The 16,891-nt window shown below is 46.8% G+C and overlaps 1 protein-coding gene across 1 annotated transcript in view; it reads left to right on the top strand.

Moving 5' to 3' along the window:
• The window catches only part of LOC139268804 (serine/threonine-protein phosphatase 4 catalytic subunit-like), a 47,115-nt gene extending 31,182 nt beyond the window's left edge, over window positions 1-15,933 (top strand). The window contains exons 6-9 of the mRNA XM_070887518.1: window positions 643-816; window positions 7,820-7,946; window positions 12,196-12,385; window positions 14,551-15,933. Of these exons, the coding sequence (XP_070743619.1) occupies window positions 643-816; window positions 7,820-7,946; window positions 12,196-12,385; window positions 14,551-14,680 (621 nt within the window). The 3' untranslated portion in view covers window positions 14,681-15,933. The remainder of the gene's footprint in view (window positions 1-642; window positions 817-7,819; window positions 7,947-12,195; window positions 12,386-14,550) is intronic.
• Window positions 15,934-16,891: the final 958 nt, after the last annotated feature.

Below are 16,891 nucleotides of genomic sequence, written 5' to 3'. Positions count from 1 at the left end.
ACTTCATTGGGTTGAGAACTCCCCTGGCCACTAACCCTGCCCCCCCCCCCAAAAACACATCCTGACTATATGTGCCCCCACCTCTGGTGGGTATGTATTGCCAGTGGGACAGGACAGACTCAGGGGTGGTGGTGGAGGAATCTGGGATGCTGGCAGATGGATGTAGTTCTGAGAACCTGCGAAACCATTGCTTGGTGAGTGTAGGACAATTCTCCCAAATTGGGGAGCAGCCTTTGTTGGTGAGGAGGACTTTGAAGGATTAACTGGGCTGAGATTGCATTAGTCTTCTGACACGTTGGGCCGTTGTTGATCAACATTTCTTCTTGAACTTTGTAGTGGTTTGTTTTACAAATGGGTGGCTTGCCTGTCCACTTCAGAGAGTGGGATTGGAGCTGTGTGTCAGCCAGGCTGGGTAGGGCTGCCAGACTATCTTTTATAACAATCCATCGCCATTCACAAACACTTTCTGGTGCCAGCCCACAAACCACCAGATTTATTGCCTCATTTCACAATTTGCCATTGGCGAGATTTGAACCCCTGACCTCCAGGTTGCTGGTTCTGGACCATAATCAAATCGGCTATCTCAAACTGTGAGCCGGGTCTTTCGTCCCTCCAACTAACCTGGATTTCTGCATGTGACAGGTCCGCTATCCAGACAGAATCACACTGATCAGAGGGAACCACGAAAGCAGGCAGATTACTCAGGTTTATGGCTTTTACGATGAGTGCTTACGAAAATATGGATCGATAACGGTATGGAGGTACTGTACCGAGATCTTTGACTACCTCAGCCTCTCTGCTGTTGTGGATGGAAAGGTAAAACATGAAAGACACTTGCACTAAATTGTGTGTGTATGTATATTAAGTTACCCTTTCAGTGTTGGTGTGTGATGGGAATGTATGGTGCAGTGGTTATGGGTATTGTTTTTCCACCTCCAGAGTTTGAATCCATCCTGGAATTATGGGATTGAGACCATCTCTATCCTGTTCCCAGTGGGCACTCGTTGATTGGCTTAAATTTAGTAATCGGCCTCGCGGGAGTGACGAGGAAGGAGGGTGGGGAATATAAGAACATAAGAAGTAGCAGCAGGAGTAGGCCACCTGGCCCCTCGAGCCTGCTCTGCCATTGAATAAGATCATGGCTGATCTAATCATGGACTCTGCTCCACTTCCCTGCCCGCTCCCCATAACCTTTTACTTCCTTATCGCTTAAAAATCTGTATCTCCGCCTTAAATATATTCAATGACCCAGCCTCCACAAATCTCTGGGGCAGAGATTTCAAACTCTCAGAAGAAATTCCTCCTCATCTCTGTTTTAAATGGGCGGCCTCTTAATCTGAGACTATGTCCCCTAGTTTTAGTTTCCCCTATGGGTGCAAATATCCTTTCTGCATCCACCTTGTCGAGTCGTCTCATTATCTTATGTTTTGATAAGATAAGATCACCTCTCATTCTTCTGAACTCCAATGTGTATAGTCCCATCCTCCTCAACATATCTTCATAAGTCAACACCCTCATCTTCGGAATCAACCTAGTGAACTTTCTCTGAACAGCCTCCAATGCAAGAATATCCTTCCTTAATTACGGAGATCAAAACTGTATGCAGTACTCCAGGTGTGGCCTTACCAATACTCTGTACAGTTGTAGCAGGACTTCTCTGCTTTTATACTCTATCCCCCTTGCAATAAAGGCCAACATTCCATTTGCCTTCCTGATCACTTGCTGTATCTGCATATTCACTTTTTGTGTTTCATGCACAAGAACCCTCAGGTCCCTCAGTGCTGCAGCACTTTGCAATTTTTCTACATTTAAATTACAATTTGCTTTTCTATTTTTTTCTGCCAGAGTGGATAACCTCACATTTTCACACATTATACTCCATTTGCCAAATGTTTGCCCACTCACTTAGCTTGTCTATATCCCTTTGTAGATTTTGCATGTCCTCCTCACAATTTGCTTTCTCACCCATCTTTGTATCATTTGCAATCTTGGCTACATTACACTCTGTCCCTACATCTAAGTAATTAATATAGATTGTAAATAGTTGAGGGCCCAGCACCGATCCCTGCGGCTCCCCACTAGTCGCTGTTTGCCAACTGGAAAATGACCCATTTATCCTGACTCTCTGTTTTCTGTTAGTTAGCCAATCCTCTATCCATGCTAATATATTATTCCCAACCCAGTGAACTTTTATTTTGTGCGGTAATCTTTTATGTGGCACCTTGTCAAATGCCTTTTGGAAATAATAAAACACCACATCCACTGGGTTCTCCCTTATCCACCCTGCTCATTACATCCTCAAAGAACTCCAGCAAATTTGTCAAAAATGATTTCCCTTTCATAAAACCATGCTGACTCTGCTTTTCCAAATGTCCCGCTACTGCTTCCTTAATAATGGACTCCAGCATTTTCCCAACGACAGATGTTAGGCTAACTGGTCTATAGTTTCCTGCTTTCTGTCTGCCTCCTTTTTTAAAATAGGGGCATTACATTTGCGGTTTTCCAATCCGCTGGGACCGCCCCAGAATCCAGGGAATTTTGGTAGATTACAACCAATGCATCCACTATCTCTCTGCAGCCACTTCTTTTAAGACCCTGGATGTAAGCCATCAAGTCCAGGGGACTTTGTCCGCCTTTAGTCCCATTATTTTACCGAGTACTACTTCTTTAGTGATTGTTCCTCCCTCCCTATAGCCCCTTGATTATCCACTATTGGGATGTTTTTCGTGTCTTCTACCTTGAAGACTGATGCAAAATGTTTGTTCGATGTCTCTGCCATTTCCCTATTCCCCATTATTAATTCCCTAGTCTCATCCTCTGGGGGACCAACATTTACTTTAGCCACTCTTTTCCTTTTTATGTACCTGCAGGAACTCTTGCTATCTTCTATTCCGTGCTAGTTTACTTTCATAATCTATCTTCCCTCTCTTTATCATTTTTTTAGTCGTTCTTTGCTGGCTTTTAAAAGTTTCCCAATCCTCTGGCCTCCCACTAGTCTTGGCCACATTGTATGCCCTTGTTTTCAATTTGATATCATCCCTTATTTACTTAGTTAGCCACGGATGGTTATCCCTTCTCTTACAGTCTTTCCTTCTCATTGGGATATATTTTTGTTGCGAGTTATGAAATATCTCCTTAACTGTCTGTCACTGCTCATCAACTTTAATCTATTTTCCCAGTCCACTTTAGCCAACTCTTCCTTCATACCTTTATAGTCATCTTTATTTAAGCTTAGGACACTGGTTTGAGAACCAACTTTCTCTCCCTCCAACTGAATTTGAAATTCAACCATGTTATGGTCACTCATTCCTAGAGGATCCTTTACTAGGAGATCATTTATTAATCCTGTCTCATTACACAGTACCAGATCTACGGTACAGCAGTTATCATGGGTGACTTTAATCTACTGAAAGATTGGGATAACCAAACTGGTAGCAATACGGTGGAGGAGGAATTGGGACCAATATGGTGAGGAACCAACTAGATGGCTGGCCATCCTAGACTTGGTTATGTGTAATGAGAAAGGACTAATTAGCAATCTTGTTGTGCGAGGCCCCTTGGGCAAGAGTGACCATAATATGGTAGAATTCTTTATTAAGATGGAGAGTGACACAGTTAATTCAGAGACTAGGGTCCTGAACTTAAGGAAAGGTAACTTCGATGGTATGAAGCGTGAATTGGCTGGCAAATGATACTTCAAAGGTTGACGGTGGATAGGCAATGGCAAACATTTAAAGATCACATGAATGAACTTCAACAATTGTATATCCCTTTCTGGAGTAAAAATAAAACTGGGAAGGTGGCTCAACTGTGGCTAACGAGGGAAATTAAGGATAGTGTTAAATCCAAGGAAGAGGCATATAAATTGGCCAGAAAAAGCAGCAAACCTGAGGACTGGGAGAAATTTAGAATTCAGCAGAGGAGGGCAAAGGGTTTAATTAGGAGGGGGAAAATAGAGTACGAGAGGAAGCTTGCCGGGAACATAAAAACTGACTGCAAAAGCTTCTATAGATATGTGAAGAGAAAAAGATTAGTGAAGACAAACGTAGGTCCCTTGCAGTCAGATTCAGGAGAATTTACAATGGGGAACAAAGAAATGTCAGATCAGTTGAACAAATATTTTGGTTCTGTCTTTACGAAGGAAGACACAAATAACCTTCCAGAAGTACTAGGGGACCGAGGGTCTAGTGAGAAGGAGGAACTGAAGGATATCCTTATTAGGCGGGAAATTGAGCGGATTGAAAGCCGATAAATCCCCGGGGCCTGATGGTCTGCATCCCAGAGTACTTAAGGAAGTGGCCCTAGAAATAGTGGATGCATTGGTGGTCATTTTCCAACAGTTTATCGACTCTGGATCAGTTCCTATGGACTGGAGAGTAGCTAATGTAACATCACTTTTTTTAAAAAAGGAGGGAGAGAGAAAACGGGTAATTATAGACCGGTTAGTCTGACATCAATAGTGGGGAAAATGTTGGAATCAGTTATTAAAGATGAAATAGCAGCAGCGCATTTGGAAAGCAGTGACAGGATCGGTCCAAGTCAGCATGGACTTATGAAAAGGAAATCGTGCTTGACAAATCTTCTGGAATTTTTTGAGGATGTAACTAATAGATTGGACAAGGGAGAACCAGTGGATGTGGTGTATTTGGACTTTCAAAAGGCTTTTGACAAGGTCCCACACAAGAGATTGGTGTGCAAAATCAAAGCACATGGTATTGGGGGTAATGTACTGACGTGGATAGAGAACTGGTTGGCAGAGAGTCGGGATAAACGGGTCCTTTTCGGAATGGCAGGCAGTGACTAGTGCGGTGCCGCAGGGCTCAGTGCTGGGACCCCAGCTCTTTACAATATACTTTACTGAATTGAGTGTAATATTGCCAAGTTTGCAGATGACGCTAAACTGGGTGGCGGTGTGAGCTGTGAGGAGGACGCTAAGAGACTGCAGGGAGACTTGGACAGGTTAGTTGAGTGGGCAAATGCATGGCAGATGCAGTATAATGTGGATAAATGTGAGGTTATCCACTTTGGTGGCAGAATATTATCTGAATGGCGGCAGATTAGGAAAAGGGGAGGTGCAACGAGACCTGGATGTCATGGTTCATCAGTCATTGAAAGTTGGCATGCAGGTACAGCAGGCGGTGAAGGCGGCCAATGGTATGTTGGCCTTCATAGCTTGGGGATTGGAGTATAGGAGCAGGGAGGTCTTACTGCAGTTGTACAGGGCCTTGGTGAGGCCTCACCTGCAATATTGTGTTCAGTTTTGGTCTCCTAATCTGAGGAAGGATGTTCTTGCTATTGAGGGAGTGCAATGAAAGTTCACCAGACTGATTCCTGGGATGGCTGTACTGACATATGAGGAGAGACTGGATCAACTGGGCCTTTATACACTGGAGTTTAGAAGGATGAGAGGGGATCTCACAGAAATGTATAAGATTCTGACAGGACTGGACAGGTTAGATGGGGGAAGAATGTTCCCGATGTTGGGGAAGTCCAGAACCAGGGGACACAGTCTTAGGATAAGGGGTAGGCCATTTAGGACTGAGATGAGGAGAAACTTCTTCACTCAGAGTTGTTAACCTGTGGAATTCCCTGCCGCAGAGAGTTGTTGATGCCTGTCATTGGATATATTCAAGAGGGAGTTAGATATGGCTCTTATGGCTAAAGGGATCAAGGGGTATGGAGAGAAAGCCGGAAAGGGGTACAGAGGGAATGATCAGTCATGATCTTATTGAATGGCGGTGCAGGCTCGAAGGGCCGAATGGCCTACTCTTGCACCTATTTTCTATGTTTCTATGTCTATGTTTCTAAGATAGCCTGCTCCCTGGTTGGTTCCGCAACGTACTGTTCAAGGAAACTATCCCGGATACACTCTATGAACTCTTCCTGAAAGCTACCCTGGCCAATTTGCTTTGTCCAATCAATATGAAGGTTAAAATCGTCCATGATTATTGCCGTTCCTTTTTTACAAGCCTCCATTATTTCTTGATTTATACTCCGTCCAACTGTGTAGCTGCTGTTAGGGGGCCTATACACTACGCCCACCAGTGACTTTTTCCCCCTCATTATTCCTTATCTCCACCCAAACTGATTCAACATCTTGGTCTTCTGAGCCAATATTGTTTCTCACTAATGCACTGATCTCATCCCTTATTAACAGAGCTACCCCACCTCCTTTTCCTTTCTGTCTATCCTTACTGATTTAAAAAACCCATAATATTCATCTCCCAGCCTTGGTCACCTTGCAACCACGTCTCTATAATGGCTATCAGATCATACCCATTTGTATCTATTTTGTTACGAATGCTACGTGCATTCAGATAGAGCTTTTAAAATTGTTTGTTTACCATTTTTTCCTGCTTTGACCCCACTTTCTGATACACTTTTATGTTTATACATTCTGTCCCTACCTGTCACACTCTGGTTTTCATTTCCCCCAGTGCTACCCTGTACTACTGCCTTCTCCTTATTCTTTGACTTTTTAAATTTCATCTCCCCTGAATCCTCCCCCCCCACTATTTAGTTTAAAGTGGATATCTACAGCTCTAGTTATTCGATTCGCCAGGACCCTAGTCCCAGCATGGTCTAAGTGGAGCCCGTCCCAACGGAACAGCTCCCTTACCCCAGTGCCAGTGCCCCACGAACCAAAACCCATTTGTCCCACACCAGCCTTTGAGCCACGTGTTTAACTCTCTCTACCCGAAGTAAATTTGCTCGTGGCTCAGGTAGTAATCCAGACATTATTACCTTTGTGGTTCTGGTTTTTATTTTGGCCCCTAGCTGCTCATACACTCATACTCCCTCAGCCGAACCTCTTTCTTTGTCCTACCTATGTCATTGGTGCCCACGTGGACCACGACAACTGGATCTTCCCCCTCCCACTCCAAGTTCCTCTCCAGCCCCGAGGAGATGAAGAGGAACTGGAGGAGGAGGAGGAGGAACTGGAAGAACGAGGATACTGTAAAGAAACTTCGAACAGGACTAAATTTGTTGGAGAAAAGGAACTGCGATGATACATGATCCCAGTTGTAACATGATGTAAGCCGTCGGTAATGTCTGCATAAGCAGGTTATTGGGACTGTGCACAGCCGTGGGAGGTAGGAATACCAAATTCACCGGCCTCGAGCAGCTTTACAGCAAATTTGCTGCCATGCGTAGACTCCATTTCTCCAATGTCCCCTTTGCTAGCCCCCCCGCCCTAAACACCACTTGGGGCATGGCTGATGTATTTCAACTATCAGGTTCTAATTCTGGTCTGTGCTGCGCTACACTGGCTCTTTGTCCCCCAGTGCATTGAATTGAAAATCCTCGTCCTCCTTCAAATTTCCCTCCCGGCCTCTCTGCTGTCTCTGGCTGTCTCTGGCACAGTGCCCAGTCTCAGCCGCTCCCATTCTGTGCCTTTCAGTCCTCGACCCCTGCCCTTTGCCCCACTTATGGGGGGAGAACCTTTGCCTGGCTCAGCCTTGTGTCTGAAACTTTCTCTCTAATCTCCATCCACCTTCCTCCCCCACCCCCTTGTTCATTTTCTTTACTGTGCTCCCAACAAATGCAGCCAGTGCTGTATTTCTGACTCTGAATGGGATTGAAGCTCCTGGCTTTTTCTGCTCTGTGCATTCCCAGACTTCCAGTAAATATCACTGAACCATTGAAGTAGTCTCCCAGTGTGAACAAAATGGGTGAGTTGGTCAGGAAAATGGTAGAATGGTCTGTGGTGTCCCACTGAGAGTGGTCTGACTGGCTTGGTTGAGTGATCGATTCAACTTTCCACAAGTCCTGTTTTTTTTCCATGTATTTTCTTCTTTTTCCCCCCCCTCCTTTGTAGATCTTCTGTGTACATGGAGGCCTCTCTCCATCCATCCAGACCCTAGACCAGATTAGGACGATAGACAGGAAGCAGGAAGTGCCCCACGATGGCCCAATGTGTGATCTCCTATGGTCTGACCCAGAAGGTAAGTCCTGCAATTCATGAGAAAGTAGTTTTAAATCAAAGTTAAAGCCCCTGCTCTCCTGGAGTGCTGGCTGTTGGTCAGTTACAGCTCCACCAGGCAGCTATTCATGTGTGAGCCCGGAGTCACAGGATAGTGATCAGCAGCAGGAATCCAAGCTGATCTTAACCCTTGGGGGTGCCCCCACCTCCCTGAGCATCAGTTGTATCAAATTCACAGATGTGAGATGAGGCAACACGACGGAATCGGATCTGCGACCTCCTAATCTCTATGGCTTAGCGCTACTCCCCACTGAGGTGTCGGGAGTGGTTATTCCAGACGATAAGTTGATTAAGGACGAGGAAACGCATTTATCTCATCTCATTTCATCTGTCCTGAGAGATCCGAATGTTACCTCCCCCCACCCCCATTGTAGCATTCAATTGGTTCTCAAATGATTCCAGGGTTTTTTTTGCCTCTACTGTTCGATCTGGAGATTTATTCCATATGCTGATCACACTTTGTGGGGAGAATTTCCTGCTGTCTGCTCTAAATGTATATTTCGCCAGCGGTCCCCTTGACCTACTCGTAATTCAATTTCAAATATTCCAGATTTAGCTTTTCCATTCCCTTAACAATCTTCAATCCCTCCAAGGGCAACTCGCTAGCTCCTCCCTTCCAGACTGAAAGGCTCACATTTCTCCAGGCTTTTCTTTTAGAACCACTCTTGCATCCTACTCTGTTCATCTACACTCACTGATTCCTGGTATTGTATTATTGATGTACAAAATTCTAAATAAATGACAATGCCCTCTGAACAGCACTTAATTACAATTGTTGACATTTACTGCACAGAAGGAGGCCATTCAACCTATCCTTTTCTTTGCTGGCTCTTTGCAAAAGCAATCCAAAACTAATCCCACTTCCCCTCTTTAACCCAATAGCCATGTATATTATTTTGCTTCAAATATTTATCCAGTTTTCCCTTAAAAGAAGCAATGGTCTCTGCCTCATCAACTCCCTGGAGTGAAGTATTCCACATTCCCAACAACCCTCTGTATAAAGATGATTCTCCGAACCGCTCTTCACACTCGGTGACAATTTTACGTCGCTGACCCCTCGGCCGCTGACCCAGCAACCAGCGGACAGAGTCTTTCCCCTTTTTGCTTTACCAAAACCCTTTGTGCTTTTTAACGAGAAACCTCTATTAAATATCCTTGTAGCCTTCTCTGTTCCAGTGGAAATAGTCTCAACATCTCAGGTGTCTCCTCATAACTAAAGTCTCCCGTCCTTGGTATCATCCTGGCACATCTATAATGGGTCCCAAAACCGCACACAGTATTCTAGCTAATTGTGCCACAACCAATATTTTGTAAAAATGTATCATTATTCTTTACTCTTAGAATCTTATTTTTAATTGAGTACATTAACCTTCTTGTTTACTGACTTTATCTGCCTGCACTTGCATTTTCATTGAATTATGTATTTGAACCCCAAGCTCTCTGTTCATCACACCAGTGTCTTTCCATCAAGTGTATACTCCTATTCCAAAATGTATTACCTCATGTGTTTCTCCACATTAAATTGCATCTGCCACCTGTCTGCCCATTCTGCCTATCGCTTCTTAAAGTCTCTTGCAGTCCTCCTCACTGTTTGTCAAACCTACTTTTATGTCGTCAACAAAGGTGAGCCCAGCCCTGGCCCATAGGGATGAGGGTGGGGAGCCCAGCCCCTGGGGGGGTTGGGGATGGGGGCAGCCCAGCCCCTGGGGGGTTGGGGATGGGGGCAGCCCAGTCCCTGGGGGGTTGGGGGCAGTCCAGCCCCTGGGGGGTTGGGGGTGGGGGCAGTCCAGCCCCTGGGGGGTTGGGGGTGGGGGCAGTCCAGCCCCTGGGGGGTTGGGGGTGGGGGCAGTCCAGCCCCTGGGGGGTTGGGGGTGGGGGCAGTCCAGCCCCTGGGGGGTTGGGGGTGGGGGCAGTCCAGCCCCTGGGGGGTTGGGGGTGGGGGCAGTCCAGCCCCTGGGGGGTTGGGGGCAGCCCAGCCCCTGGGGTATTTATGTATGTATGTATATAGATGTGTGTGTGTGTGTGTGTGTGTGTGTGGGGGGGGGAGGAGCCCGGCCCAACCCCTGGGGGGTGTGGGGGGGCGGGCAAGTGAGTCCAGCCCCTAGGGGAGGAGCCCCCGCCCCCGGGGTGCACCACTTACAACTTTCTCCAGTCCAAGCAACACCCATTTACCCTAAAAACCCAAACCAAAGATCTGGTTAGCAACTGTGGAGAGACTGCAAATCAGTTGATGTTTCGGGTCTAGGCAACTGATGTTGAATGAACTAGTGTGTAACTCCGACCTTTAATAACACCACCTCTGCACTGCTTCCGTTGTTTGAATGTGTCCCTTGTGTCTCGGTGACCAGATCTGGACACCGTACATCAGGTGCGGTGTGGCCCGTGCTCTACGGTTTGATCACTAACTCCTCGCGTCTCCATTCTACAATTTTCGCGATGTAGTTCAACAATTAATTGGCTCTGTTTGTTGCTGCTATGAATTGGTTGGGCTGTTTAGTGTTGAGTCCAGAGACTCTTACTACTTGAACTTCAGTCTTAGCTATTTTTCCACCACTCGTGGAGTACATGTCACCGATTTGTCCATTCTATGTGCGGGACCTGTTTGCATTAAATTTCATCTGCCATGTTTAATTACAACCTGTATTCTAACTTGCACCAAGTGAAAATAAGACGTCTGTTTTTACAAGCCTACTGACTGTTGATGGAACATAAGAACATAAGAATTAAGAACAGGAGTAGGCCATCTAGCCCCTCGAGCCTGCTCCGCCATTCAACAAGATCATGGCTGATCTGGCCGTGGACTCAGCTCCACTTACCCGCCCGCACCCCATAACCCTTAATTCCCTTATTGGTTAAAAATATATCTATCTGTGATTTGAATACATTCAATGAGCTAGTCTCAACTGCTTCCTTGGGCAGAGAATTCCACAGATTCACAACCCTCTGGGAGAAGAAATTCCTTCTCAACTCGGTTTTAAATTGGCTCCCCCGTATTTTGAGGCTGTGCACCCTAGTTCTAGTCTCCCCGACCAGTGGAAACAATCTCTCTGCCTCTATCTTGTCTATCCCTTTCATTATTTTAAATGTTTCTATAAGATCACCCCTCATCCTTCTGAACCTCCAACAAGTAAAGACCCAGTCTACTCAATCTATCATCATAAAGTAACCCCCTCATCTCCGGAATCAGCCTCGTGAATCGTCTCTGTACCCCCTCCAAAGCTAGTATATCCTTCCTTAAGTAAGGTGACCAAAACTGCACGCAGTACTCCAGGTGCGGCCTCACCAATACCCTATACAGTTGCATAAGGACCTCCCTGCTTTTGTACTCCATCCCTCTCGCAAGGACTTGTAAGGACTCATTACCAGCCTGTGTTCACACACTATCCCATGGTAACAAACTGTACCCAGGTACTGCTAACCATGGAGGCTCACTTCCTTGCCCCTCTGGGGGTCTCTATCCCAAGTGGGTCAGGAACAGATGTCAGACTTCTGACTCCTCTAACTGGCAAACATGCCGTGAATCAGCAGCACCGAGTGACCCACCATGCAGGTAATCTACAGCTGCTTCTGTGCTTCCTTCCCAGCTTGTACTTTGCTCAAGGATGTTGCCAGCAGCCAGTGAGCTCTTCGAAGATTATTTAGGTCCCTCAACTCCACTTCTAATCTGGGTATTACCTGCCTTAGCAGTAACGTCAGCTGGGCAGTCTGCAGAGAGTGCAGGCCTCAGCACTGCTGCAATGTTTGTTTGGAGTTACATAGAGTTTGCAGCATAGAAACAGGCCATTTGGCTCAACTGGTCAATGTCTGTGTTTATGCTCCACACAAGCCTCCTCCTGCCCCTTCATCTTCCCCTCTCAGCACAATCTTCTATTCCTTTCCCTCTTGTGTTTCTCTCGCTGCCCCTTAAATGCATCCGTGTGACTTGCCTCAACCATGCCCTGTGGTCGCGAGTTCCAGTCTCAACACTCTCGGTAAAGACGTTTCTCCTGAACGCCTTGGATTTATTGGTGACTATTATATTTATGACCTTATTTACCTACCTACCAGTGAGGCAGCCACAGAGTTAGCTGGGCATCACATCATGTTGTGATGCTGGCAGCGATCGTCACACTGTTGAAATGGTGTTGGCCCTTGACCAACGGTTGTGTCTAATCTAGTCTACGCTTGGTATCGAATCCTGAAGCTGACAGCTGATGTTGGGTTCTTTTCAGATACCACCGGCTGGGGTATCAGCCCCCGAGGAGCTGGCTACCTCTTCGGCAGCGATGTCGTCGCCCATTTCAACGCCGCAAATAGCATAGACCTGATCTGCCGGGCCCACCAGCTGGTGATGGAGGGCTACAAATGGCACTTCAATGAAACTGTTCTAACTGTGTGGTCAGCACCCAACTACTGCTACAGGTAAGAGCTTACTGAGTGTAGAGGCTGTGGCCGATGAGAAGTCCTCTCTCTTGAGGAGAGGAAATCACCGTTCGTTCCTTCACTAGGCTGCAGTTCAACAAGTGCTGGGTGCCCGTGGGGAGGTTACAGAACTGCCTGCAGTTATGTACGGGCCTAGATGTTGAAGCTGGTGGGGTATCTGACCGTCGAGCATGATCCTGTCCTCCCATACACCCACAGCAGGGTGTCGCTGGAGAATAGTCGAGCGAAAATCCTGACTGACCAAGTGCGACTTGAACCCACTGACTCGGAGGGCGGCGTGCTACCCACTGAGCCACAGCGGACTTTCTTTACCCATCCACAAGGTGTCAGTCGTGACTCATTGGGTAGCACTCCTTCCGCCAAGCCAGAAGGTTGTGGTTTCGAGTCCCACTCCAGGGACTTGAGCACAAACACTAGGCTGACACTCCAGTGCAGTACTGAGGGAGTGCTGCACTGCTGGAGGTACCGTCTTTCAGATGAGACGTTAAACCGAGGCCCTATCTGCTAGTTGTGGTCTTTCCAGGAAAGGGTACCCTATTTTTGGGGGTCTTTAGTTGGAGAGCAGTACTGTGTACAGTTTATAGGGATATACTTGCATTGGACGCAGTTCAGAGAGGATTCACTAGTTTGATTCCTGAGATGAAGCGGTTGTCATACGACGAAAGGTTGAGCATGTTGGGTCTACACACATTGGAGTTTAGAATAATGAGAGTGAAACGTATTCAAGATTCTGAGGGGGTTTGATGGTTGGTGCTGAGAGGTTGTTTCCCCTCTCGGGAGAATCTAGAACCAGGGGGCAGAGTTTCAGAATAAGAGGTCGCCCATTTAAAATGGAGATGAGGAGAAATTTATTTTGAGGGTCATGAATCTGTGGAATTCTCTACCCCAGATAGCTGTGGAGGCTGGGTCATTGAATAAGGTGGAGATAGACAGATTTTTGAGCGAGAAGGGAGTCCAGGGTTATGGGGAGCAGACAGGGAAGTGGAGCATGATCAGATCAGGCTTGAGGGGCCTAATGGCCGACTCCTGCTCCTGCTCCTGTCCCTCAGCTAAGTGGAGTGCAGCATAGAAGAGGACAGCTTCATGGAGTGAATTACCCCTGGTATCTGAAGTAACTTTGCACGCTTTGGATTGCTCCTGGCCAATGCTGCTTCACCTTTTAACAAGCTCTAGATTGATGGGCAGTTTCACCCAGTGGTGCCTTGCTAATTTTCTGCCCTTTGTCTCCCTCACCAGGATCCCAGTGCACGTCTCAGCCCATCACTGTGACTGCGACTAGCTGTTTAGATTGTTTTTCAGGGCCCTCGTGTATGATGGAGTTGGTGTGGCTCTGCCTCCACTTTTCTCTTTCAAACCTTCTCAAAACCCACCACAGAGCAAGCCTTTGCTGACCAGTCCAAACATCTCCCAGCTTGACTCAGTGTTCTCCTCTTGTGTTCTGTGAACCAAGCAAAGAATGCACGTTTATACTGTGTCTCCGCACCTCCTTGGGATAGTGTGTTTTAAGATCAGATTGATTGTGATTTGTAGTCAATATTATATTGAGGGTGTGGGCAGCAACTAATTTGTGTACAACAAGGTCCCAGAAACAACAAATTATATAGTCAAACAGTTTTTCTACGTTAAGACAGCTTCCAATTGTATAGATTGTGTGTGTAATAGTGAAGGGAAAAAGAATTGTTTTTTTTTTTAAAAGTCAGATGCTATTATACTACAAAATCTATTACACTGATCAGATAACTAAAGTGTTAATTTTTAACATTCTGTGGTTTGATTTCTCGGGACTGACTGTATCCTGTGTGGGTTTGATTTCCCAGGACTGACTGTATCCTGGGTTTGATTTCCTGGGACTGACTGTATCCTGGGTTTGATTTCCTGGGACTGACTGTATCCTGTGTGAGTTTGGTTTCCCGGGACTGACTGTATCCTGGGTTTGATTTCCTGGGACTGACTGTATCCTGTGTGAGTTTGATTTCCCGGGACTGACTGTATCCTGGGTTTGATTTCCCGGGACTGACTGTATCCTGTGCGGGTTTGATTTCCCGGGACTGACTGTATCCTGTGTGGGTTTGATTTCCCGGGACTGACTGTATCCTGTGTGGGTTTGATTTCCCGGGACTGACTGTATCCTGTGTTCCTCCTAGGTGTGGAAATGTTGCTGCAATACTTGAATTGGATGAACATTTGGAGAAGGAGTTTACAATTTTTGAAGCTGCCCCTCAGGAATCACGAGGGGTGTCGGCTAAAAAGACAGTTGCTGACTACTTTCTCTGAAGTTTGCCGCCCTTGGCCTGGGACCTCGACATAAACACTGAGCCTGCTGAATATTTTTTTTTGAGGGAGGGAGGGCAACGTAATAGTGTACAGTATTTGCGAGCTATCCTTACATTCCTGAAGACAAAGGCTAGGCGATCTGATTGGCTACCCGGGAAGGTGCCCATCATGCCCAGTGTCACACCATGTGGGACGGTAGCGAGCTCTCACTATCCTGGGGGTTATTTCTTAAATTGGAAAAAATCCAAGGACTTTTTTTTTTTAAAAAGAGAGCACGTGCCTCTTCAGGCAGAGCAGCAGTGCTGAAGAAATGGTTTGCCCTGTAGTGAGTGCTAGTTACCCTCTGGGCCAAAGCAGAATTGGCACTTTTTTTTTAAAGAGAGAATTTTTAAAAGATTTTTTAAATAATCACTATGAAAGATCCTTTGTTTGCTGTGATCAGTGAATTGTTCCTTCCCCAGACATGCTTCTCGACTATACTGGTAATTGAAAGTTTTATTTTTGCAGTTGGAACTAACTTGTTAAACCATAGCAATCGTAAAATCAGTCATAAAATCTCGGCCCGAAATGCCCTTCCAAACTAGTTTAAACTGACAGAGCTGCTCAGTCTTAATGGTTGTACCTTGTTTTATGATTCCGTCTAACTGATTGCTGTGCAAAATGAGAAGGATTTATATTTTGTACTGAGCTATTTGAAAGAATCTCTTTCGGCCCACCATGCCCCACTCCTGAACTGGGTGCACAGGCTCCCTGTTGGCTGGCTGTGGAACCGGTCGCTGGGCTTTGACCCACTCTCGCTCTTCACTGTCTCCCTGATCCGTGACCGCTCTCTCTTCTGAGCTTAGAGCTCGCGGTGCGGACTATCGCGACGCAAGCCACTGGCAAACGGTCCACATTTACACCGCACTGGAGCTCGACGCGGCAAATCTGGCTGTTTGCCGAAATCTGTTTTGGTAAAGGTCGCCAAAATCTGTCCGTCGGATCTGGTGCATTTAAAATGGAAACTTGCAGATTGGTGGCTGAGGATGGTTTATCCAGTCTAATGAGGAGGGACTTGGTCACTTCTTTTGGAAACCAGGGTGCTGGTTACGTAGATGCAAGTTTCACCAGTTGAGATGGGTATTGAGCATGTCAATTTGTACAGTATCCTTGGGTGCTTCAATAATACTCTGCCATTTCCAGGGCCTGTGTGATTGGTTTGATTCCTTCCAGCTACTGAAAAATATCCTGTCGCTCAGTGGGGGAAGCCTGGGTGGAGCGAGGTGGGGTGGGGGCATGGTCAGTAGGGGGGGGCCGCGGGGGGAGGGATGGGGGATTGTGAGAGGGGGAAGTCCCAGGTGGTGGGGGAAGCCTTGGGGAGAGGGGCGGGAACCCCAGGGTGGGGGGTTTGAGTGGGGGAAGCCCCAGGTGGTGGCGTTGGGGGGGGGGGGGGGGGGGGGGAGAACCCCAGGGGGGGTTGGGGGGTGTGAGTGGGGGAAACCCCAGGTGGTGGTGGGATCAGTGGGGGAAGCCTCGGCGGGGGGGGACGGATGCCCTGGCCGGGGGTGGGGGGATGCCCTGGGGGTCAGTGGGGGACATCTCCGACCGATGGGTGTGCAAGGGAGAAGTTTCTGGTTGGTTGATCCAAATTGACCATCAACCTATTCTTTCTATCAGAATGAAGACAAAATAGTGAATCAATAAGTGGATTGTGGAGAGCTGGGCCTGTGTGTGACTTATTGGGAGGCACTGAATCTGCCCGACTCTGTCACTTTACTTGTCCTCTAAGAGCCAATCAGATGTGCAGCCAGATTGAGATGAATTGACCATTTATTATCAATGTCTATCACCTTTCAACCACCAATTCCTAAAAAAAAATAAACGCTGAAGAATTAAAAAGGAAAACTGAAATAGGAACAGGAAATACTGGAGTTCCCGGCTAGTGTGGTGTCTGAGACCGAGTCAGAACCGGCTCAGGTGCTTCCTAACTGCCCCGTTTACGGTTCATTCCATTTTTTTAAACTTCCTTACTGCTCCCAATCGGCTCCCGGCTTCCAGCGTCACTGGCTGAACAAGGAAATGTACATAGAGATTTTTTTATTGTCTTGTTTACAGGGTGGTTGACGTTAAAAGTGCTGAGAGGACGGTGAGAGTGATTGGTCTTGGCCAGGAGTCGATGTTGCAGTCCCAGGGAGGTTGCTCAGGGATCCTGTTACTCGTGGCTCCGCACTG

Source organism: Pristiophorus japonicus, chromosome 8, assembly GCF_044704955.1.
Source record: "Pristiophorus japonicus isolate sPriJap1 chromosome 8, sPriJap1.hap1, whole genome shotgun sequence".
Lineage (NCBI taxonomy): Eukaryota > Metazoa > Chordata > Chondrichthyes > Pristiophoridae > Pristiophorus > Pristiophorus japonicus.
This window is presented reverse-complemented; position numbering and strand designations above follow the sequence as displayed.